The 25,735-nt window shown below is 41.7% G+C and overlaps 2 protein-coding genes across 5 annotated transcripts in view; one reads left to right on the top strand and one right to left on the bottom strand.

The window, feature by feature from the left end:
* The first annotated feature begins 811 nt into the window (after window positions 1-811).
* NUSAP1 (nucleolar and spindle associated protein 1) overlaps window positions 812-25,735 on the top strand; it is a 37,870-nt gene continuing 12,946 nt past the window's right edge. The window contains exons 1-8 of one of the 4 annotated variants that reach the window (XR_012633853.1): window positions 812-930; window positions 6,114-6,150; window positions 6,713-6,942; window positions 7,787-8,348; window positions 17,357-17,434; window positions 18,208-18,322; window positions 18,865-19,314; window positions 20,390-22,426. Coding sequence is in view for 2 of the 4 variants with exons in the window: in XM_074909553.1 (XP_074765654.1) it covers window positions 24,405-24,497; window positions 25,608-25,673 (159 nt within the window). In the remaining 2 variants the exon portion in view is untranslated. Of the gene's footprint in view, window positions 931-6,113; window positions 6,151-6,712; window positions 6,943-7,786; window positions 8,349-17,356; window positions 17,435-18,207; window positions 18,779-18,864; window positions 19,315-20,389; window positions 22,427-24,404; window positions 24,498-25,607; window positions 25,674-25,735 lie in introns of those variants that run through there. The other 3 variants (XR_012633852.1, XM_074909554.1, XM_074909553.1) reach the window with 3 other exon arrangements.
* Window positions 20,262-24,032, bottom strand: OIP5 (Opa interacting protein 5). The gene is made up of 5 exons (XM_074909560.1): window positions 23,720-24,032; window positions 23,574-23,640; window positions 22,425-22,547; window positions 21,790-21,871; window positions 20,262-20,452 (listed from the first exon to the last, which is right to left on the bottom strand). Exons 1-5 carry the CDS (start codon window positions 24,009-24,011, stop codon window positions 20,318-20,320), a joined length of 699 nt encoding a protein of 232 aa, XP_074765661.1. The 5' UTR covers window positions 24,012-24,032; the 3' UTR covers window positions 20,262-20,317.

Here is a 25,735-nt window from a genome sequence, read left to right on the forward strand (position 1 = left end):
TGAAGTGTAAAATTACCGCTGCTAAAAAAAAAAAAAAATTTTTACAGATGACACAAAAACTGGCAGAACGAATAAAGGCAGTCATTCAGAGCAATCACGATCGCTTGGTAGCCGCGGCCCAGGCAGGCGGCAGGGCTGGCGCTGCCGGGATTTCGCACGCAACCGCGTGGTGGGGAAGGGGGGGGCCGGGGGGCCCGCTGCTGAGCGGTGAAATGGAGGACGGGGAGCGGCAGCAGCACTGCTCCGCCCTGGGGCTCTTGAGGGGAGCGCCCGCCCGACCGGGGCGGGCCGGGTGCGAGTGACGGGGCTGAGCCGGAGCCCCGATGAGAGCCGCACGGGCCCGGAGCCGCTCGATTCCCCACGGCCTGCGCGGCGGCGGGGCGGGGCGGGCTGCCGCCAGCCCCGCAGTGGAGGCGGGTGCGGGCAGGGCTGCCGGAAGGGGCCCCTCCGCCTCTTGCCGTCCCGGGCCGGGCGGGTGGGCAGGGCCGGCGGGCCGGGGCCCCTCGCCCCGCGGTGGTGTGGTGCGGGACAGGCGTGGGCGCCGCCGCGGCCGTTCGGCGAGCGGCTCCTTTAAATGGCGGTGGAGGTCACCGGAGGGTTCGCCCCAGGCCAGCCCTGTTCGCGCGGCTCGAGCCAATCCCTTTCCAAGCGCGTGCCCTCCCCGGGGCCAATCAGAAGAGAAAACCTCGCAGGCGGGAGGCCGCCCTCCGTGATGGACGGGCGCTGTTGACCAATCACTGCCAAAACTGGACGGCTGATGCATAGGAGCGGCACCCAATAGGCTCGCGGCCGAGTGGGCGGGCCCGGCAGCGCCGGGCGCCGCGAGCCCCCCGCCGGGCGGCCGAGGTAAGGAGGGGAAGATGGCGGAGTGAGAGGAAGAGGCGGAGAGGCCGGGGCCGGCCGCGGCCCCGCGGCCCCGGCCGCGCTCAGGTGAGTGCGGCGGGGAACAACGGCTGCTGGCGCGGGGCCGCACCCAGCCCGGTGCCTGGTGCCCCGCTCCCTGATTGGGCTGGGCCCGGGCGCCCGCGCACCCGCCTCCCCGTCCTGCTCCGTGATTGGGCTGGGCCCGGGCATGTTCGCGCCCGCCGGTTCCAGAGGCGCACTCCGCCCGCCGCTCTGGGCCGGGTCGGGGAGCGCGGCGGGGCGGCTGCCAGCGCGCCCGCCCGCCTCGCCCGGCAGCGCGGCCTCCGTGCTGGGCTGGCCCCGAGCGGCGTTGTGGGGGGGTGGCGAGGCGTGGTGTCCGTGTGGTGACGACCGGCGCCCTCCAAGGAGACCTGCTGGGGCGGGGCGCGGGCAGGGTCGTCTGCCCGCCGTCCTGAAAAGTCCGAGTAACTTCGGAGCTGGGGGCGAGGGCGAGCCGCACCTCCGGCCGGCAGCAGATGGCTGGGCGGGAGAGCCCGTTCCCTGCACAGCAACACACTGCAGCCGAGTTGGGAACCGCCGGGAACGGGCTTTGGGTGAGCAGCTGCAGCTGACGGCGTACGTGGAGAGGAGAAACCAAGCCGTACCGCCCGAAATGAGCCCTTTCATCTCCGGCTACAAGCATAGCGCTGGTTACAGTTACTCTTCTCTGGTGTTGTTATTCATGAAATCTGTTTGCTAGGTGGATTTTGCTGATCTGAACAGTTATATCCTTTTCTGGTGTCTTTATGTCATACTGACACAGGAGTGCACAAAAGGGATGGCTTCGAAGTCATTTTACAAAACCAGAACGTACGAGTAACTTACAGTGCAAAATTAAGTTTTACGGAGAGTGGAGAGATTACAGTTGAATTGACTGTAGCCTTATGAATTCATGTGATTGTTGAGAATAAGGTGAAAACGACTTTACACACGATGAAACATGTGAAACTTAGTAAAAAACATTCTCCTTTCCGTGTTAGTAACTTTCAGGTCAGGTATGCCCTGAATTTTTAAGAATTATTGGAGGTATTTTGTGCAACATGGTACTTTGTTTAAATTTAAAAAAAAAAAAGCGGGGGTACTTCTTACTGAAAGGAAAAGGATTACTGTCACTAGCATGAGATTCCTTATGTTCTATATCTGATAACGATGCAGAAGAAAATTGAAGTGGTTAAATGAGAAATACAGCTTTAGATCTTGGGGACATGTGGGATGTTATCTTGTATGATCTAATAATGAAGTAGTTGTTTGTAACTGGTGAAATAACTCCAAATAAATTTGCTAGGTGTGTTTGTCACAACTAGTTCTGGAAGCAGTAGCTGCTTATGAGACAGATTTCCTAAGGAACATTTTACCAATTTCATGAACTATATTATTCATGTAGTAACAGTAATAGCAGCTTATGAGCCACATTAAGGCACAGTATGCTGCTACTGATGAATAATCCTGCTTATACATGTCTGTATGAATTGTTAAAATATGCCAGGGGATTTGCCTTTGGCATATTACATATAAAGGTATTTGTGCTTTGTATTATCATTAAAAGAATAATAAGCAATCAACTTTCTTTCATATGAAGTTGTAACGCTATTTTAGCAATAAGTACATTCATTTGGAGTAATATTTATTCTTAATTGTTCTGACTGCACAGAGAAGTAGTATCTTAGGAAAAAAAGACCCAACAAAAAAATAGTTTTCTGTTACCCCGGTATATGTCAAATCAATTACATGTACTGTTTTACAGTCTTGCCAACAGTGGTGTGAGTCTGCAGTGTGAAAATTTGCATGAACAGGCTATGCATCTTACGATGGTGACCTGTCATTGAGGGGTGTCAAAAATGGTGGGCCAAGTAAGGCTAAAAATTCTGACCAAGTCTGTGAAGAGTCTGGAGCATCTCTTGAACACTTCCCACGTTCATTCTTAAAAATGTAGAAAAGGAACAGTGTTTGAAACCAATCCTGATATGCTGGAGGTTATGTGAATGCAAGATGCAAGGGCCTGCGCAGTCTTTGAAGGATTTAAAAAAAAAAAAAAGAGGAGGATTTCTCTAAAATAGAATGTGGAGGAAGGGATGTTTCTTTGCCTGAACAGTATTCAAGGAGCACATTATTATGGTATGTGTATCATGGAGTAGAAAGCTCAGCTGTAAAAGAGTCTTCCCTGTTTTCTCTGCTGCTGCACCAACAGTGTAATAAATATACATTGGCAACCTCACAGGAGAGGAAGGTGGTTTTATTTAAAATGTAAAGCAAAACAAACCACTCAGGCTTGGGGTCTCCAAAGTGGCAGAAGGTGAGCAGTGCCTGCGACGTCTGCCCAGCAGCCAAGCTCCACAGCAGGGCTGTTGGAGCTGTGTGTCCAGCAGTGCGGCGCAGTGTAGCTCTCACCTTGGAGCTAAGTCCAGGACCCCATGTAGAGGACAAGGGACATCAGCTGGCAGGTCCTTGCCTCTTCTAGGTTGACAACCATGCTCCATTCGCCTTAGTGTACCCTTTTGGAGGTAACAGTGCTCTGAGTCTCTACTCTGTCTTATCGATGTTCTTTGTCTCCAGATCTGGGTGTCTTCTGAAATTGCAGGGGGGTGTGCTGGGGCCTTGGTGACCTGCTAACGAGGATGCCCTTAACACTAGCCCTTTTGAGAGCCCTGTTCCTGCTCTCTGTGCCTATTGGTGCCTCCACACTTAGGCACTCCCTTTCCTTCTCTAGTCACACCAGTCTATTACAGTTCTCTACATTACCTCATAGATTGGTTTTAGATGCCTTTTTAAAAGGTACCTAGAAAATTAAAGGAGCACAAAGGCAGCTGGGTTTTTTGCAGGACTGTAAGCTACTTCTGTTGTATTTTGTGTTTATGATTTAAGCTTTTGTCATTATCAGCTTTCCAGGTTAAATTTGACACTTCTTAAGCTGTGGGAAGACCTTAACAGACATGTGATCTGTAACACTAAGTTAGCTTTCTGTATCTTCACATATCACCACATTTAACTTTCAAGTTTTTGTGTCTCGGTCTTTCTACATAAACCTGTTTCTAGATCTTTCCTTTATCGCATACGTTTCAGGTTGTAGGGAAGAGAGGAAGAATCATCTTCTGTGTCCCTGTTAATTCTCCTTATCTCCTGGCACGTTTTGTGTGCGTTTGAGAGAGAGAAATGCTAGTATTTTGGAAAGCCAAATCTGATGGATCTGAGTTTTTGCTGGCTAATGTAATTAAAACTAAGGGTAATTTAAAACAGAGTCTGAGGGCTGGGGTGAAACTTGGTAGCATAGCTGTGTACTATTCACTTTGGTATAGTTTTAAACTCTGGTGTGCTGCCAATGATTATTTTTTTTTCATTGCTGCATTGGTAATAGGGCATGTTGATCTATACGAAAAGACAAATACCGCAATTTTTCCGGTAAATTTATTTATGAGGTATCATCATCTCTCATTGGCTTTGAAATTCATGAAGTTGCCTGTATCCAAGAAGTTGTCTATCTGAATGTGAGATTTAATGTTCATGGAAACTAACCTTTAGTTATGGGAGAGAGAAAAAAAAAAAAAAAAAGAAAGAATGGGTGATAGGTCAATCTTAATAAAAATGGTATTTCTTGAATTTTTAACAGAAAAGGATTAATATACATGATGTTGCATTTTCACAAATATTTCCTGTTCCAGATCAATTAATGTGGGTAAGGTATGAAACAAGAGAAACAGTCTTATTTTTTCTTAAATTTTCTTCATAATTTCCACCAGCTTTTAACTGTAGAGTTGGTATTGTCACCATCAGTTTTAGTGCCTGCTAATTTTCAGTAGCCTTGATTTATATCTGGTTGATTTTGCAAATTCTGTTGGTACTAGTGTGAACTCTTCTCCCACATAATCTGTGAAAGTCAGATAGAAAGTATACTGAGCAGAGTAGTTAAAAACTGGGGCACCCAAAGTCAGTGAACTTGTTTAACCAAGATTTTATTTTATTTTATTTTATTTTATTCCAATTTCAGTATTGGATGAACTATTCCTTTGTATGAGTTGCTTTGTCACCAACTGCTTTTTTGTAATAAGTCTTACTTTAGTATTTAGTTTAGTTAATTCATAGTTTTAGATTAAGTGAAAGAAAACTCAACTTTTCAAAGACTGTCACTGGGAATTGTTTCCATGATGATAAGTAAGTTTGGGAGAGTTCCTGATAACTCTTCCTTATCAAATTAATTTGTGAATCATTTGCTGTTGGTTCCTCCATCTCTCAAAGTCACACAGTGCTTGGCAGGTTCTTGAGGAAGGACTTGCAGTGGGAAGGGTCAGAACTGGAACATGAAAATTGAGTAACAACCCTGAAATCGAGGGCTAGCAATTACCTGATGACTGTGGATTTTCTGCAGGTGCAGGTCCCTGGTGCTTGCAGAAATGCTGTATTGTGCAGGAGGGTGGAAGCTAGTAATATTTTGGTGAGGATACTGGGAGTTTTTAATGGTGTTAAGTTCTGTGTGATCAGATAGTTTTGCTTATAGCAATCCATTATTCTTCCAGTAAGGCTGTCAGCTCAGCATCCTTGAGAGCAGTCATTATGCTTCCTTGCTACAACTGTTTGTTATTAACATGAGTTTCTTGCCTTACTGGAGACTCAGATTGTGTCCATCTCAGTCCCTATGAAACTGAAATGTGTGTCTGTTGATGATAGCTTACCATAAGGACCAAGGTCATTGATCTTCAAAATATGGTCCATTAAAAAGGTATTTTGGTAGTGGCGTACACTTAATGCTTCAGGTATAGTTAGTCCAGCATGGGCTGTAAACTGTTCTCATTAAGGTAGAAACCAACAAATTTCAGGGAAAAAAGGTATTGTAATGTGTAAACTACATTCTGTGGAATGACCTGCACACATGATTTTACTTCAGGAAGCAGAATGGTTTCTGAACAAAAGCCTTTCAGTTATGTTTTGGGTATATAGTTCTCCTCCCCGGCCTGTTGTTGATTAAAGTTTGCCTGTCCTGGGTCTTCCATACTTGGGCCCAACTCACTTGACCATTCTTTCTTTTAAACTAAAGGAAGGGGGTGAATATGGTAATTTGAAAAGTAACATTGGCATGTTTTATTTAGAATGTCTAAAAATCTTAACTAGTTCCTGGAAGGTATGGCTCATCTTTTGTGTTATGTGCAGGTAATCATATATGATTTGAATAGCTTTCTAGATGCAAATTTAATTTCATTTGTTCATCTCTTTCTCTCTAGGCTCACTGAAGAGGATGTGGATTGCTCAAAAATAATGGTGAGTAAAGCTGTAAAGTTATTTAGGTCCTAAATATCAGGTACTAAACAACAAGTTTGTTGGTTGATTTAGGTATTTTTTTTCCGTCCAAAGAAATGAGTCATTGAGATTTTATTTTTTTGGAGGATACTTTCAGAGAACTGGAGTATTGCCACAGTGTCAGCTTTTAGCTTGGGCTTCACTTGAAAGAAACTTTGATATAACTATATATTCTATCAGGAATGAATGCCTTTAAAGTTATAAAATTCCTGTTCCATGATGTCATTTTGCTCTGCTAGGAAACACTGATAGCGTAATTATATTAACTTGGAGTAGTTATCTTAAAAGTTGTATTTGTTAAACAGTAGGATTGGAAGAACGATAACATAACCAAGTGTTAATTATCAAATAGAAAAAAGTACATTCAAAATTTCGAAGGATGACAATCAACTTCTGGAGTTTTGTTTTGTTTTGTTTTTTTCCCAGTGAATGAAATAAAGATATTCTGGTAGTTAAGGTGTGTAACAGGGTCCTATATTCTGTTCTCAGCTCTGCCACAAACCTTTGGCATGTTTTGTTGCAGCTCTCCAGGTCTGTTTTTCCCCATCTTCATAACAAGAATAAGACTTTCCCAACAGTGCAAGCATGGATGGTCAAGTTCATGATCAGCTGGAATATTTGCGTGCCTCGAGAGGAAGTGATGGTGACGTGTGATGTATTTCCATTTTCATGATCTGCTCACTACTTCTGACATAGGAGTTGAAAATTGTCACTGGCAGATTATTTCTGAACTTGGTCAACTAAAGGGTTAAGGTAATTGGAATAAGAGAGAAATACTGACAGAGATAAGTAAGGAGGGGTTAGAAGATATGGTGTATCCTCATGTTCTTTTACGTGAGAGAGAGAAACTAAAAAAAATATAAAAAATTCACATCTCATTGTAGTACAGGAGAATGATAATCAAATGTTTCTGGCACTAGCTATGCTGGAGTGCACCCACGTTACCTTCCAATCCAGGCTGGCATCAAACCTAAAGCAAAAAAATCATGTCTTAACAACTACTGTGACTAGGTAATACCAGGTGAGTGTCACCAATGAAAGGCCAGGAGATCAGTGACAAGATGAGTTATTGAAGTATGTCTGTGCTGTGGCTAAGTGGGGAGAAACGAGTGAAAGTACCTAATCTGTGTGATCTTAGAACTGTCATAAGTGCTTTTTTCTCTACAGCACTGACAGTTTTGTAGTTAATTAGGTGATAGTTTATGGTGTCTCTTTGAATTGTGACCTGCTGTAGCAGAGTATACTCTGTGTGTAGTGTGCATTGTGGTGCTACCTGAACATTGTCATGCTGTATGTTGGAGTCGCAGTTAAGAAACCCTGTAGCTAATTAACACTGTTATATTTTTAGATTCATTGCTTCTGAGTAAGCGTATAGTTCAGCATTTCTGTAGTATTGCCTTAGCCACCTTACGGACATCTGCAGTTAGATATAAAACCTTACAGAGCAAGGGATTATTGCAGTTTGTGAAGCCAGCTAATTTCATCCATTGGAGTCAGGCTTTTAAAGTAATGAACCAGTGGGCAATTTAATGTTGAATGTATTTTATTCTGATTCCTAACTACTTCTCCTGTTTTGTTTTTTATTCTGGGATTCCAGATCCTCTCCTGACATTCAAGAAGAAGGTGGTCCTGTTGCTTTCTCATAAGCTGCGAGATGTGGATGCTTCTCTTCTAGCAAGCAAAAACCTGTCCTTCACTTCCATGGAGCTAACCGAACAAAGATCTCTCCACTTCCTGTTTCAACCATCTCACCCAACATTTGATTGACCAGATGACTTCTCCCACAGAAGTACCCCACTGTTCTATCAAAGCTCAAAAGCAGAGTAACAGAAATCAGCATTTGTTTCCCTGAAGAAATGTCTTCTGGGCCAGCTCTTCATCCAGCTTTCTGCATTCTGTTCTAAAATGAGAAATACTTTCTAATCAGACACAAGTGGAAGCTGGTGTTCTTCACTGATACCTCCTTCTTCATTTTAGGAAGTACTTCACTGTGTCGTATTGGAATTCCCAGTGGATAAAGTGTCTGCATGCGTTGCTATGTCAGGCTGTCCTGACATGTATGAAAAATTGCAGCAAAGTTGCAGCAGGAAAACCAGAACATATTTTCTGTTCTGACATGATGAAGGAACTTACCAAACAACTGGGGACATCCCATACAGGTATTTTCTAGGCCAGGACCCAGGCTTGACTTTGTAGATAGATGTCTTGATGTCAGCTCACATAAAGCAGCTAATACACAGGAACAAATGCAGAATCACCTTGTCTGTAGTGTGTAAATGCATCGTCCCAGTGTGTGATCAAAATGTATATTTGCATGTGTAAGCGTATGTAAGTGCTGGGTATGAAGAGCTTTCACCAGGAGGAGAAATTACTCTGCACCATTTCATTTTTAGCAAGGAAAAATGGAAGCTTTAAAGGCCTCTGGGGTAACAGGATAACGATTAGGTTTATGTTAAATCATTCCTTCCCTCTGGCTTTTTATGAATCCTTAGCAGCAAAAAGAACAAAAATATTCTACTGTAGAGGAGATGGGGCAGAACATCTTTCTTTATTAAATAAATTAACTTCTGATGGGGTGGGAGAGACCAGAGGTGTAAAGTTGCAGTTTATCCACTCGGCTTCCTTGGCACAGTTTCAGGTTTTTGTACTGCTGATGCTTTTTGATTTTTCTGTGACTGAGAGCTGAGATGACCTGGATGTTTCCATCATCTAGGCAGAAATAGGCCCAAGAGAATGAACTGTCAGCCACGTAAGAGGGGTGAGTTGAGAGAGAGCAGGGTGGGCCTTTTCTGGTTCCTCTTATTCCTTCCCAAACTAAGGCGCAATCTGTTGTTCTTATGTTTACACAGGATTCTTTGTCTCCATCATTTGTGATTATATAGGGTCTTTTCTGTCATTCTGAGATGGGAGCGTATATTGTTTACATGCTCCCTGCTATGGCAAGTAAGATTTCTTGGCAAAAAACCCCTGAACTGGGATATGTATTCTGTTCCACTTCAAATCTGGAGCTCTTCTTAGTGCACCTTATTCAAGCTTGTGATTTAGAAAATGTGACTTATTAGCTAAAAACAATATTTTCAACTATGGATCAAATAAAGGTATATAGGTTCTGTTAATAGGTTTTGGGAGATAATAGCGTGGTTGGGGTGGGTGTTCTAGATTTCTTGTTTTGTTCTGCTTTTCATTTTGGAAAACTGCTGGAGAGAGCCAGACAACCTGAAAATGGCTGAAAAAGCCAACAACTGAATTCCTTCTTAAATCTTAATAATAGATTGCAAGGGCAGCATTCTGAAATTTAAAATGTGACATTTTATGGGACCAAGTTCCATAAGGACAAGTGTTGATGTTGATCCTAATCTTCAGAGTAAAGTCTTGTTTAGACTTGGGTTGTAACAATAAGATTTTATGACAGCTTCACCCATTTTTTGTTTCAGTGAAGAAAATATCAGACATGTAAGCTAAAGAGTGACAGGCAAGACACTGCATATCAAAATAATGCCAACTGTAATGAGCAGAGAGGCATGCTAAAATTGTGTGTAAAGTTGTGATGAGCTGTGTGATAAGAGTGATCTAGATGAGGCAACCACCAGCTTGGCCTGACTTCTTTTAAGAGCGTACGATTTCTTTGCTGAATATAGTCTGAATTTTCTGGCTTTGAAGGCAACCAGAAAAGGACACTTCCTTTTAGGGCCTCCTTATGCTGAAACCAATGGGATTTAATGTAGATGTCTGTAGAAGCAGGATCCATCTCTTAAGTGATGGAAAGTACTGTCAATATCATAGGATTATAAGTAGTTGGGAGGTATCTGGTGTAAGAAACATCTGGTTTTAGATCTGGGAATTTTCTTTTCTTCCTTCTGCCCATACTAACCCTTCTGATGTTAGAGCTAGCGGTTGTTTCTTGCACAGCTTGATGACAAAATACTTGGGGGACAGGAAGGTATTTTTGTTTTCTGTGGGCATGTACGAAAACTAAGAATTTTATCTGACCAGAGAGTAGAAGTTAAGCTCTTTGATTTCTTTTCCTGTGGGAATAACCCTCAACATTTTGTAAGCCTGCATTGTAACAAGAAAAATAGAATTGTTGATTTTTCCTGACTCCTATCCATGATAATGTAACATCAGTTTTCAAGTTTAATTTTAGAACGTAGTATTTTTAGCAGGGCTAAGGATCTGTGGCTTCCACAGAAGTAATACTCCAATATTGCATGCCCAGAAGACCCCCACTGCCGGACCTTTCTGGCCAGCACCTTTATAAAACTGCTGTGTTAGGAAATGCTGCCACAGCCTACTTACTTTTTCTTGCTCCACTTTTTCTCTGTGTTGGTTAGAAATCTTCCCACATGAAGGATTACAAAAACAAGGGGCATGTGCAATAGATCATATATATATACATATATATATTTTAATACTTGTGGACAAAATGATGTTACAAGTTGTTTGAAAACAACAAAATCACCAATGTCTTCCATTTTGAGATGTGTATAGTTCCATAAGCATTAGTGCTTTGTAGCAAACTGTAGTGCCATGTTAGGATCAGTGCATGAGCCTAGTAGTATTTTTACAATTTCAGAGTGACAAATTTATTAATAAACAGTGATGATAATGTAATTAACAATAGAAAGGATACAATAGAAATGTCACAAACATGGTCTAAACATGCAGTATCCTCCCTTTGACAATGGCAATGCTATCTTTAGAAATGGAATGCATTCACTTAATGGGCTTCATAGAGTCATAGTTGACTTTTTGTTTTTAATCTATCTGTCCTACTGCAATAGTAAGCTAGTGTATGTAAGCATCCAAAATTCTCATCTCAGTGGATTTCTTTTCTTTTTAGTCTTTGTTGAATGTGTTTTCTTCTGTGTGCTTGCATTTTCAATTTTATTATTACCCGACCTGTGATATACTCAAAAGTGTGAATATGCTAAGGGGTTTGTGTGCATTTTGTACACATCTCTGCTACCTGAAGATCATTTACAAAATCTGTTGAGTTTTTTTTTTTCAGATCTGGCTATATAATTGTAATAACTAGTTAAACACTATCCTCATTATATAATAAGTTAATGGTTGCAAAACGCTATTTGCCAATTATGTGTAGAAGACTTATCCATTATTGCAGGAATGGGGAACCTTTTTTGGCTGAAGTCCTATTGAATCTTTTGACACGTTTGGTGGATCCTGCATTTACATACATCTTAATGTTAATAATAAGAAGAGAGAATATAATAAGGTCAAGGGCTGTTGAAAAACAACACTGCAGACTGTATCTGTGCAGCAGGCTATCTCTAGCCTATGGATCAGAGAGAGATTCCCCACCCCTGTATTATTGAGAATTCAATAGCCTGTATTTTAGGTAACTTCCAGTATTGCTTTCCAGCTCTAAGGGCAATTTTAATAATTTCTGCCTCTCCCTCTGCTTTTTTCAGAAGGAAAGTTTAGACCAGGGGAAGTCCAAATGGTTTAGCACTCAATGGGCAGCTTGGGCTGGTCAAATAAAAGACTTGTATGATCCTGAGATGCGCAATGCTCTGTGGATGGCATCCTCTGATTTCCTAGGAAAAAGTCTTTTATTTGGTGCCAGTGTTGCTCTTCCCCCATTTCTCTCTTTTACAAGAACAAAATTCTCTTTCAGCTTAGAGAGGATACTGCATCTTTTTTTTTCCCTGAGACCTGCCTGTAAATGGCCATTAATGGGAGGGAGGGAATGGGTTCATTGGTTTTGTAATCTTCATACAAAACATCTCTCAACTAATTAATCAACAAGCATGTACTTTGTTGCAAAACCAGTAATCTGTGCAGAGTTAATGTACATCAGGGGCAAAAAAACCCAAACCTAAACAAACAACCCTCTTCATCTAATACATTTCCAAGAAAATTGGACAGGTGGGCCATTTACAGCAGAGCTCTGGGGGACCTGTGCTGAGAGTTAGGTTCAATTCTAAATGGAAGTAGCTGTACCATTGAATAAAGTAGTTTAGTGCTTGGGAGAAACAATTGAAAAATACCTCTGAAACTGGAATGCAAAATAGCACAGTATGTAGGGGGAAGAATCCCTGATGCAAACAAAGCCATAAGATGATTTAATAAGAAAATAGAACTTTAGTAGCAATAACTGTTTTGCATGTGATAGTAACTAACTTGCATTAGCAAGACTGTACAGTAGAGTAAGTGGGTAATAACCAAATAAGTTTGTGGCGCTCTGTGCTGCAGGTAGTTGTGTGAAGAGTCTCTTCCTGAGAAGATGGGCGAATTCCTCTTACATTCCTCTCATTGGAGGGAATTTGGCACTTGCATACTTAGTTAATGAACCTGATATTAAAAAAAAAAATTAGCTTTGTCACATGTCTGAAGCACTGATAGTGAGTGCTGGGGGAAGGGCAGACAGTTCTTTTTTAAAAGATAGCTGAAGTTTCCCTATATTTTTTTTCTTTTTTGTAGTCTAGCACTTGCTCTCTTTCTCTGGGAACAAACTAAACCCTTCCAAATACTGGACTGTGAAGAGAACCTGATTCTGAAGTTAGAAGCTTTTATTTTGGGAAGGGATTTTTGCTTTCTTTGTTTACAAAGACCAATCTGTGATGGTCTTTAGATAAAAAATAAGAAATGGGAAAACACTTGACACAAAACATCTGTACATCTCAAGCACAATTGTAGACTTCTAAAAGCATTACTTTAGAGCAAAAAATAATTTTAGCCTTGCTAAACACTATTTCAGACCATAATTGATTGCTGTTGATGCCTGAAGTTTTGCAGAGGCAAGAACTGGGAAGCTTCTGGTAACACAAGGAGATTGGCCTACAGCAGTAGCCTCTGCACCCAGTGAGGTATTTGCAATCAAAGGGTTACATAAAAGAGCCACAGGAGTGCTAAAATGTCCATGGTTGACACTGTTTTCAGTGCAGATATATAGTCTATAGAGACAATATGGCCCAACAGATAATAATGTATTCTGAACAGAATTATTACATCAGAGGTTTAGCTCTATCTGAGTGTATTTCTTCTAGAAAGCTGAAGTAATTTGGACTGTAATTTGGAGGCTTCAAGTGTTTCAGAATTCCGGAGGTGCAGCCCTTTGGCTCTTCATAAGCTGATAATGTGACTGTGAGGGCTGGAGTGTTTTTACAGCATCAAGTAACCAAGATAAGCATGAGAATGCCTAATTAAGTTTTAGCTAATATGTAATACGTGTATGAAGAGCTAATTGATCTGAAAGGTTGTAATCGGCTTAAATTTCAGCTATTGAATTATTGATAAAATTGGAAGCTGGCCATAGGGGACCTTAATTTGATTGTTATCTGATTACACTAGAGAAATTATAAATTTATTCTGGTCTGTGGTCAGCAAGTACATTTACATAATAATGAAATAATAATGAAAACATGGTCATGTTCGTACTCCAGAAGTATGAACTTTGTGGCTGAACGGAATTCTTCAAGGGTTTATTCAGTCAGAGAAGGGGGGGAGGAAGTCAAGACTGATGTAGCCAGGCAAGCAATCTGCATATTCTTCCCAGTTCAGACTTTTTATAAGGATCTGTATTCATTGGGCTACTAGACTAGAAATTACTATTCACAGCAACAAAAAGAATAATTCCTTTGCCTTTCAGCTCTTTTATGATGGCATGACTTTTGCTCCAACCCCCTTGATTTCACTGCTTCTAAAACTAAGTAGAAGTGTTAAATGTTACCACACTTCAGTGTGGGATATCAAAGGTGTAGTGACCAGTACTGACATGCCTCTTCAGCAGTACACCAGATGATACAAGTAAATGCTGTTTCCATACCCGGTAGTGCTGCTGCAGAAGGTCTAGCCAGTACTTGTGCTTGGAATTGCACCTTCAGGAATTGCACCTTCTGCAACTGAGGATAATTGTTCAAATTTAGGATAAAAAAGAAAGTCTTGCAAATACTCCTTGATAGTGAGTGAGAAGAAATTGTACCAAGCTTCAGGATACTGACACTTTACACAAGGATTACATTGTCAAGAGCTGGCAGTGGTTTTTTTTGAGCAGAGAAGGTAGAAATATGAGAGAAGAACAGTTTTTGATGGATAGCCAATCTTAGAAATAGCTGCTTCCTGCATCCCTAGGAAACTGTCTGGTCTTCCTCCAAAATGAATAATCCTGCCTGCTGTTCAGGTACAGAGCTGCGTAATGGCAGTTCAAGTTAGATTTCCCTTGGATGATCCAGCATTTTGCCCCTGTAGCGCTTTGACTGGCACACAAAAGCCAACAGTTGAACCAGGGTGTCTCATTTAACAGTGCAGAACACTAACCATGGATTCTGATGTCTGTTCCCTTTCAGTCTGCTCTACGCTTTCTCCGGAGTTTTAGAGAAAGTGTTGGTGTTCGTGACATAAGCAGAGTGTGTTTCTGTCTCTGAGCCTACGTACCGGGTTATAATAGACAGATTCCCTAAGGCTTTACAACATCTGAGGTTAAAGATAAAAGGTTATACTGTTATAACTTACTGTTTAGTGTGTCCTGTGTAAATCCTGTCTGCTTCTCTCCACTTCCCCTCCAAATGAGTGTGTTTGCAGGTCAAATAAAAGGCGGCTAGTTTGTAATGCCTTAGGCATGAAGAACTGTATGGAGAAACTGAAGGAAGGTGGCACAGGCCCACAAACCAAATCTTAGAGCTAGTATTCTAATTATGCATGATTCAAAATGTCTAGTGTAATGTAGTTATTACCAGTAAATTGAGATATGCATTTATACATAATGAAGCAATAGGAATTAATTATACCAATAGCTTGAACTTCCTGCTTTGATTCTCAAATTTTGTTTAGAGAATGTGCTGCCTCTGTAGAGAAAGGGGCAGAATGTATAGATAGGGACAGAAGCATGGCACCAAAACTGTAAATCAGGAACCAGGATCAGCAGAACTCGCCTTTATAACCTCTCGTCTGGTTCATATTAGTGCCCTGAGCATGTAAAAAGCAGGGCATGAACTAAGCATGTTTAGGGGCGAGATGAGGTTTCTCACCTGCTGCAGCTGTAGCAAGGAAAAGGGTGCAGAGTTTCTTACAAGGTGCAGGGGGGGGGGCAACGGGTGAAGAAAAAAAAAAAAAAAACACAAACACAAAAAACCCCACAAAAAAACAAGTAACGAAAACCACAGACTCAAATTGAGTGTTGTATTTGCCAGGCAGTAGGTAATAAGCTTGGGTGTGGTGAGAGAAATTATTTGGAGAAGACTGAAATTAATAAGCACAGTACATATATTTCAGGTGTTGAATAGCTTTTTAATAGACAGTATTTTCAGGTAACTCTCTAGCCACATAGGCAGCTGTACTGAAGCATACTGGTACCAGCCAGCAATAATGGCACCTGCAGGAATGAACCTGAAAATACTGGTAATCTTGTATATTTTTTAAGTTCTTTAAAGAGATTTTTAAAAACAGAAAATGAGATTTGATCACTGAAGGTCTTTTATCTTCTGCAACACAGGTTGCTATAGTCTTTTTTCTTTATTTCACTTATTAAATAAAGGGGAATTTGGGTGCCATCTTTCTGTAAACTTTTAAGTGTGTTCTCTGTAATATTTCCCAAGTCTTAGTGGATAATGCAGTGAATTTCTGCTGGCAGTTTGAAATAACGTAGAATGTGTGGCATAGCCTCCATCACTAATACTTTTTTCCAAGTTTAAACTTGTATTCAAGCATGTAGAATACTAGCTTGTTACTGCAGAATTCCATACTTCTAGCGTAGCTTAATTTTGTAGGTGGGCTTAACTTGTGCAGAACACTTCTCCGTGTACAGAGGCTCAGTCCTCTTTCTTAAATAGAAAGAGGAAGTGTCTTGCAGGAAGAAATTGTGTGTCAAGTTAACTCCTGTTCATACTTCATAGCCAACCGTGATTTGGGTTTAGAAGGGGGGGGGTGTGTGTTGCGTTTTTCTCATGAGTACTCTTTCTAGTTACACAAGAATTGCCAAATGAAGATAGGAAAATTATAAGAGAACTATCTTATGGTATCAGAAGTTAAACTAAATGAAATCCCTTGAGCCAACTTCAAGCAAAATGAGAATTTGTAAAACAAAGTAGACCCAGCAATTAACCACGGCCACCTAATTTTTATTGGGTATTCTTTAGAACACTTCTCATGGTTTTAAACTCTGTTCAAAATATTTTATTTTGTGTGATGAGTAATCAGTTGTCTCCTTTGTTAATGCTTATTTCCTTCAATATAAAAGCTGGGGAATAAACTACTTTAGGATGTCAGTGAAGATATCCTCCTTTTGAAAGGTACAGTGTAACAACAAAGGCAAAGTATTAGTTATAGATTCTTAAGTTACCTTCATACTAAAAAAACCAGAGTAGAAAATACTTATACTGAACTTCTGATGTCATGCTCATACAGATTAAGGAAGGGAATTACTGGTGTCACTAGAACTATGTACTCCCCTTGCACACGTTTTACATGGTAACAGTGAAAGAATGTCTCCCTGCAAATTCTGATGTTTTTCCAAAAGGCAGCTTGCTTTTATATCTATGCATCTTTGAGGATTTCAAGATAAGATTTTATTCTTTTGACACTGTAAAGAGGAACTGTTTAAAAATGAACTTGGAAACTCTGCACCTGTATACAAATTTTTTTAGCAATAAAGCAGCACAGGCTGAGAATGCACTAAAACTGGATGTGTCATTTGTTCAGAAGACAAGTTAACCAGCTTACTGTACACTCCACTTCTGAGACATGTCTACTTCCAAGAGCCTCCGACTTCTTGGAAGGCAACTAAAGAAAAATTGTTACTTCACTCATACTCAGATAAAAGCTTCAAGGATTGTTTTAGGTGGTAGTAAAAGGCTTCCATTGCTTGTATAGTTGGCCTAAAATTAAAAAGGCCCTCATACAAAACAGTTGTATATGTGGATTGTTTTTTGCTTTGGCAACTACATTTCTGAAAAATTCCTTCTGTGGTTGTCATGTCACAACCTGCAGGGAGGCACAGCTTTTCTTGCAGCTGCTGCTGAAAGTTTTGTGAAGTGCTGTGTCTCCCTCATGGGGACTATACTGAAGAAGCCACGACTCCCAACACTGCTGTGAACTTTCCAAAACCTGCTATGGGTTGCAAACCCTTATACTAGCTTACAGGAAACCCACAGTATGATTGGTAATTACTTCAGTAGCTTGTTCAACCACCTTAATTTGTTTCATTTTCTAGTTGTTTTTAGATCAAGAGAAGATGGCTGCTGGATAGCTAACATCAGAAGGCCTGACCCTGAGACTCACTTTCTAAGTGGTTGGTATTCCTTTATAAAGGGAACCCATCTCTCCCAAGCCAGACTGGCCCTGGCTGCACTTAAAGCTAGAACACATCTCTCAAGATGCCTAGCTAGAGAAGATTAGGTTCTACACTAGAATAAGCAAAATTAGTATTTACTGATTAATTGTAGATTAAGAGGAATTTGAATCTAGGACAGGCTCTGGGATCAAACGCCAGGTCTTTCAGGAATAAAAAAGTTCATAAGCATCACTTAAAGTGCACCCATTGGTTGATATTTCAGTAAGTGTTCATCTCTGATTTCTGAAGATAATGCATTCATTTTATGTGGTTTGCGTCTTAAACCAGAATTTACTTCTAACACCGTGCTGCTGTGAGCAGGTGCATCAGGCAGTTGTCAGTGCCAAGAAAACGCATCACTTGACATAGACATGAAGGACCACAGCTTGATTTACAGTGGAGGGCCTCCCACTTCCAGAGATTAGAGCAGTGTAGTTTTAAAAAAACCCAACTTACCAGCAATTATTTGCTCAAATTCATGCTATGTACTAAACAATACGTAATATGAGGAATCATTAATGTAATGCTTCATAATGGACCAATAATCCAAGCAAGATAAACTGATGTTTTTTTCTGCAAACATAATCTATGAAAAAGTGGGCTCGTGCCTCACATGGTATTATCAGTGATCTGCTCAATATGTATTTCTGAACGTCAGCTTTTTAAAACACATTTATTTACAACTTAATAATATAAAAAAAATGTAATTGACAGCTTTCTTTTCCTTTTAGGGGTGGACACTTAGCTAAATGAAGCAAGACAATTTAACACTGTTACACACAGTATAGATGTGAAGTATGTAACAAGAAACAGTCTCAATGCAGAAACCAGAGCAAAAGGGCATAAGTGAGTAGTCCGTCATCAATCGTGTTTCATAGACTGATGTAACAACAAAAGGGCTGTCACTCTGAAAGTAACACAAAGGTGAATTTATACAAGAGACCAATGTTTACCTGAGATGGGGAGATGCTTGCACAGTATGAGTGTGGTCACAAGAGACCAACTGGCCCTTAAATATAATGCATAAGTCATTGCACAACACAACTTCAAAAAATTCTTTGTTCTTAATGAAATAATAAAATACAGCAAATCTAAACTTTACATGCATATACTGTGACAACTTTTCAGAACCACCTTCCAGTTAAGGAATCAGAATAGAGCTCATTTTAGAGAAGACAATATTTATCATTACAGGCCATGAAACAGAACTTATAAGCATGTAACATTTACTTCAGGTAGTTATACTTTTAATATCCTGAATTTAGCTGTTACTGATAAGCACTATATTTTTGCACTTATGCTTGTCAAATCTGTAAAACAAACAATAAAAATAATTTAGACAGCATATGGTATTAGAATTTAACAGAGCACCCCTCCTCTCCCTGCAGAATGGCTGTTGATACTCTGTTATTGCTTAATCAGAATGAACTGAGACAACCCAGAACTCTTAATCAAAAAAGCATCACAGTGAACATTATCAGAAGTACCAGCTGCCCACCTAAAGCCTCTGAAGTGCCTTGCAGTGAGTTTTGTTTCTTCTGCTCCAAGCCTATTACGAGAATTATTTTACAAATAAGACCATGAAATACAGGGAGTACTGGGCAGCAGCAATGGAGTGCAATCAGCCAGTCATACATGGAAGCAGAAGGGAATGACAAATTGCATCACTGGAATGAAGTTGATCAGTACAAACCTCTGACTACTACAGACAACTACTAATCTTTATGGAAGGTTTAAAACATCAGCTCTTTAGGCAGCAAAAGGGAGAGGAAAAAGTATCCTTAATACTCCAATTACCAAGAATTAAGGATAAAGATGCTCTGTCCCAATAACAAGGGGTAAGTAGCATTCTTTTCCATCAAATTACTTTCTAGGTGTTTGGAAAGAAGCAGAACCCATTCAAAATAGAGAAATGCCCAGAAGTACCCACTACAGATTTTTTATGAAACATCTTGCCTGCCCAAGTGAAGGCAGCAGGCAGATCATCACCACTCCAGCAGAGCAGTGTTCTCACAACTGAGCAGAGGTGAAGAACAAAAGATTGTTCCTTGGTTTCACAGCTTCAGCCCCAGAAAGGCTTAAATCTGTTAAAGGCAGTTGCTCACAGCCTAAGCTTCATGTTGCTGCCAGAACTTGCCTCAGTCCTGTGCAGCCATGAGGCTGCACTTCCAGAGGACTTGGAAGGCATGTGGGTTGCCCTTGAATCTGAAATCCAAAACCTTGTACTCTGGCCAGCATTGTGCCATCCAGATTCATGTACTAAACACACCATGCAATTTCTGTGACATGCTAGCTTGCTCCTTTTGCAGGCCCCACATACAAGCAAATCTAAAAACTAATCAGGAGGCCATTCAGCAGTGTCTCACCTACCAAATGTAGCTAATGAGCCACTTGACCAACAGCTAGCTGCCACTGACACCACACCTCTATGAAAAGGTAGGAGTTTAAGATCTCTGTTAGAAAGTTCAGCATTGAATATCATCTTGTTACTATGTTTTGCATAATTCCAGAAACCTGATTTTAGTATTTCAAAGGCTGATTCTCTATAATGACTTCAGGGGCAAAACCAAAGTCACAGTTACACTACTATCTCTGAGAGTGATGTGCTGCATGGGTGAGGTATTCATTTTCCCAAGCATAACTTCAGTTTGTCAGATTTTCAAGTGCTCCATGTAGACTGAAGGGATGCACTTAAGCATCAGTTCTTTCCATACACAGATAAAATGACAGATCAACACTCAAACCCGCTATGGTGCATTACTTCATCACAATGAAACTCGGCAGAGATGCAGGAACAACTCCAGCAGTTCTTCAAAACTGAGTATTATTAGTTGACCCCGACTACTGCATATCCTGGCCAAGTGCATCTGATGCAGACCTTTGCCTTTCTGACACATTATTATTTTGTTTCAGTTCCTGCAGCTGCTTCATCAGAAGTTCTATGCGAATGTGGATCTCCACAAGCTTTTCTTTCAGCTAGGAAAAAAGAGAAATAAGAGTATTAAAGCTAGAGACAAATGTCCTAACGCTGAATCTTTGAATGATCTGCACGCCGCTTTGCGTGGCTAAAGAGCAGCTGACTTTCGAGATGGAAAATTATACCAGGCTTTAACCTCAAAAATGCATGGCTAGTTACAGCCAGAACTGGCACCCAAATCAGAGGCCTGCACTGCGAAGAGGAGAGAGATGAATGACCCTTTCAGAGACGTACAGAAATACTCTACTTAAGGAGGCAGAGTTGCTGGAGACTTAACCGTGATCAATCGAATCCTTCCCAGTTAACTCATTCCAAGTTTTTACACAGCCAGAGAGAGACCTTTGACAATATGTGGACACAGTTTCATTATGAGTTCAGGATTATGTGTGGACAGTCCCTCAAAAATGCCATTTCTGGAATCTGGGGTTTAACTTAACACATTGAAAGCACAAGAGAAAAATCCTGCTGACATTGTGTCTCAAAAAGCAAACACAAGATTCTTTCACTTGTTCCAGCCAACAAGCAAACTCTCCACGTTTGCAATGAAGTACTACCATTTTTTTACTTTAAAAAATGTGTCTCAACTTTAGAAGTGCCTGGATAAGACTTTTGCATTTTAGCCTCACTTGACCTACAAAAACACTCTGATGTAAGACACTGGAAGATGACTTTAAAGAGGGCAAAATTTAAGAAATGTCATGGGCCCATTTCCATGCTTAGAACAGAAACTAAAAAGAAAAAATAGTAAAGAACAATTAAGCACATAAATACTGGATAGACTGGCTGTCTCCTACACACAGTAACTTTATTTGAGCTATGGGACAGATAATTTACGAAGTTAATAACTAACCGACTTACAGGAAAAAAAAGAACTTAAACACCAAAAGAAATGGGAGATTCTAGTGTTGTCTCTGATGCTAAAAGTAAACATGCTGCTTTGAGCTTACATAGCCACAAATGCAGCTGTGCTAGAATCCCTTACAAATTAACACACTATTTTTTTAATTATTCAGCAGTGACTTATCAATTATAGGTACAACACAAGTAGTAATACTTGAGCAAAGTAAGTGATTGTCGTTTTTTTCTTTTCAAAGCGCAAAGATAAAAGGATAACACATTCTTGTAAAAAAATTTGTTAGAACTCAGTATATTTTGCAGATAAGTGATTCTAGAAAATGTTTGCATGTCTCATGCATTTAAATCAGTCATAGTATAAGTCAGTATTTTTCTCCATCTTATACACTTAAAAAAACCTGTATAAATATTTTTGGACTAATATCCAAAAATATCAGAATTTTAAAAATATTTTCCATAGAAATTAATGTAAAAACCTTACTTTCTGCACTTGTTCCTTTAAGGTCACTGCAGGAAAATTCACCTTAGAAGCTTCTACTATAATTTGTTTTTTTAAGACATAACTGGAAAACAAAAGGGGAAAGGGAAAAAAAAAACCCACACAAGAAAAAGAGTTAAAAACCACATAGTTGCATTCATCGTTTAGACAGATTATTTGATTATTTTGAAGTTGTTGCCAAAAGTAGTCAAATACATTATGAAAATATTTAAAACAGTGGTTTTACTTTGAAATCCTAAGAGCTATAAGTTATAAGAGCTATAATCATCAGCTATAAGTAATTCACAGTTTCTGTAGTCATATCCTCAATCAATCGTGGAACTCTGTTAATACCTTATATTAGCTAAGAAGATCTGGAACTGAAGGAGATTTTAGTATTGCAAACAACTAAATTTAAACTTTAACATGACATGAGGACACTCAAGAAGTGCAAGGCAAATCGAAGGGAGTTACACCAATACAAACAATTTAAACATAGAGGGTATTAAAATCCCACACCAGTGCGCTCAGTCAAAGGTAAAGCCGCTGTTGTTATCTGTAAATTAGTTGTACGCTGTATTATAATAACTTACAAATTCCCCATGAAATCACTGACCGTATGAGTACAGTATACTCACCAGAGGATGCTGTCCTGGAAGAAACAGAAGAAGCCTCGGAGATATGCCAGGTCACGGGAGGCAGAATAAAGAATGAAGCCCACGATCGAGCCACATACACGACAGCATAATGCATTGTAAGCACTAAAAGGAGAAAGGGAAAAATATTATTAAACAGAGGCTTCTGAAACCACTGATGCTGTATGCTTGTCAGAGGACACCAAATCTTCAATTCTATTAGGCCAGCAAATCAAAACGTAATAATGCTTTCTCTTTAAAGAAATAATACATACAAAGAGAATGTGAGCATAAGAAGTTGTTGTATGAGGAAATATAATCTCTGTAATAAATTGCAATTAAAGAAAAAAAATTATAAAGAAGAAAAGAGCCCACTTTTTCATAGTCACTTGTCTTCTTGAAGACAAGAAGAAAATGATGTCATTATCAGAGTGGTTTAGGCTATACTATTCAGACATAATCTAACTGGTAAAACAATGCCTGTGCCAGGTCACAGATGTGAAATTTCCTCCTGATAAAAAGAGATTATAATAGCCTCATGCAAAGAGGGGGGGGGGGGGGGAGTCTTATATTTAAAAAGGTCCCAGCCCTTATAGTTTGCAAAATATCCTTTAAACATCATTTTAACTACTGGTTCTGTAAGCCCTCAGGTGGTATTTACATCCTTCCTATCAGACTAATCCCAGTATTACCAAACCTGTTGCTAGTTGTAGGGTCACGAATTGCACTGCAGAAGTTACTCAGTTTTAGTATTTAAAAAAACCACTAAAACCCAATAAAAAAACCCAACCCAGAGATGTTTTAATTTAGGTAACAGATCTTTTCTTCTTACAGAAGATCCCAAAAGGCTAGGCTGCCTTTTACTGTGCTGCTCAAACGTTCCACTAACTTAAGTTTAGAGGAGCAAAACTCATGATTTTGACAAAAGCGAGAGCTCCATACCTACAAAAGGTTTCTCCATCTGAAATGACGAAGCAGGGGCACAAAAAGCACTTGGAATCTTACCAAGCCCGCAGGCAACCCCAGGGCACAAGCCAGCAGAGTTCCCAGTTCCCAGCTTTACACAAGTCCGGTTCTGCCCACGGGGTTTTACCGCGGCGGCCGCTCCCGGCAGGCCGGGGGCCAAAGGCAAGAGCAAGGCGAGCTACGCACCATCCCAGGAGGGCTCCCTCGAGGCCGATCAGGAGCGAGTCCTCCCACGTCACGTCGTTCGTGACTTCTGCGGAGAAAGAGAGACCGGCTCAAAACGAGACACCTCCAGAGCCGGTTCCCCGCCCCTCCGCCCGCCTGGCACTGACTGAAGCAGACAAGGAAGCCAAGCCCGCACTGCTCCTTCTGCGCGCACAGGTGCAGCGAGTCCCCCAGCACCGCCCAGCAGCCGCGGCAGTGGAATACGGCGCAGTCCTCCATCAGCGGCTCCCGTTGCCGCGGCAGCAACGCCGCCACCTTCGCGGGCGGCGGCGGCGAGGGAGATGAAGAGAACTGCGAGTGGCACAGGGGACCAGCACGGGAGAGCGGCCGCTCCACAGTGACGAGGCTGCTGAGCTGCGAATCCTGGAAAAGGCCCCTCAGCTGCCGCCGCACCGCCATCTTCTCCCGCCCCGCGTTTGAGCGCGCCGGCCTGGCCTCTCTATTTGCGCGCGCTTCACCGATCTGCGGTGCCATTGGGCACCGCGTGCGTCAATCCTCGCCGCCCGAAACGATTGGGAAGTGGGCGGCACCGTGTCATTCGGATGCCCAATCAACAGGAGAGGGCGGGGCTTTCCCTCTCCAGGAGGGCCTATGGCGCTTGAAAAATATTGGGTTTCAGTGGATGCGCCGCTATTGGTGGCTTCCGTACCTCCAGGCACGCCTCCTCTGCCTCGCCCAGCCAATAGCCCGGCGAGGCGGGCGAGTTCGAACGGCGGGGGCGGGGACGAGGCGCGCCGCGTCAGTTGAGCGCGAGATTTGAAGGGCGGCGGTTAGGCGGGGGCTCCTGCGGCCATGGCGCTCTCCTCGCTCCCGCACCTGGAGTCCCTGAAATACGTCGAGCTGCAGCGGGTGGCGAAGGCCGCCGGCCTGAAGGCCAACCTCCGGGTGAGGCGGGGGCAGCGCCGCGGCTGGGGCAGGGGCGGCTGGGGGCAGCTCTGGGATCCCGCCCGCCCTGCGCGGAGCGGTCCCGGCTCTGGGGCCGAGGGGAGCGAGCGTCGTGTAGGGAGCGCGACCCGCCCGCCCCTGGGGAAGTTGTTCTCGTTTTGGGAGCTACACCGACGGGAGCCTTCGGTCCCCGGCCCCTTCCGGGGCTGGAGGCGCGTTGGTAGCTGCGGGGGTTTTCTTAGGAGTCGGAGCTGGTGCCTCAAGGGACGAGAGTGCGTGTGTTTGTTTACCCGTCGTGGTTAAGAAAGAGAAACTGAAGCACGCACCGGTCTCTTTAGCCTAGCGCTGCAGATTTCTGACAGCGGCTCGGCCTCTCCTGGTAGGCACCGCTAGTAAATCCCTGGGGCGCAGTCCGCCTGCTGCGCCAACAGTGGGAGAAGGCACAAAGCCCTAAAAAAAGTGGACAAAGGAACTCCCTGTCCTCACAAGGCTAAAACTTCTTGCTTGGGGTTTTAGTTGTGCGTTATTTTGTCGTTAAACTTATAGTTCAAGTTTGATTTTATGCTATCCTTTCCAATTAGCTATTTAAGAGTCTTTTCTAGCCTAAAATATCAATCATGTAGTTATTTACTGCTATTATCGTTGAATGTATGCAATGGGTGAGAAGAATGCTTTGCATGTAGCGTGGGCAAAACAGAAATCTGATACAATTTTAACTCACATTCAGCTATGCAGCGCTTCTAAAAACAGTCTCGCTCATCCTTGAACAATTAAACTTTCTCGAAAATAGACATACTGGCAGAAACATAGTTGGATAAACTTGTGTTTGTGCATCTGTGGAGAATATGCTGCATATTTGTCTTTAAATATATATAATTGTTAACACTTACATTTTCTAATTTATTTATATATATTATCCATATTTATTAGTACTTTCTCTAATTTGACGGACTTGAATGGAGCTTTATGCATACCTTACTCCACTGGACTCAGGAAATGTTCTGCTTGTTTGCCGGATCGATTTATAGGACACTAGTTGGGTTTAGCCAGTTTTTTGTTTGATGACTTAATGCAATGTTTGGTTGAAGTGTTGTTTTGATTTCTTTCTAGGCAGACAAATTGTTGAAGGCACTGCAGCAACACTTTCATGGAGCAAAACAAGAAAACGAAAATATGGTAATAGATCAGCCATTCTTTTTAGAAGACGTGGGCTTAGCTTTGTAACTAGTAGAGCAGGG

The sequence above is a fragment of the Athene noctua genome, chromosome 6, assembly GCF_965140245.1.
Source record: "Athene noctua chromosome 6, bAthNoc1.hap1.1, whole genome shotgun sequence".
Taxonomy (NCBI): domain Eukaryota; kingdom Metazoa; phylum Chordata; class Aves; order Strigiformes; family Strigidae; genus Athene; species Athene noctua.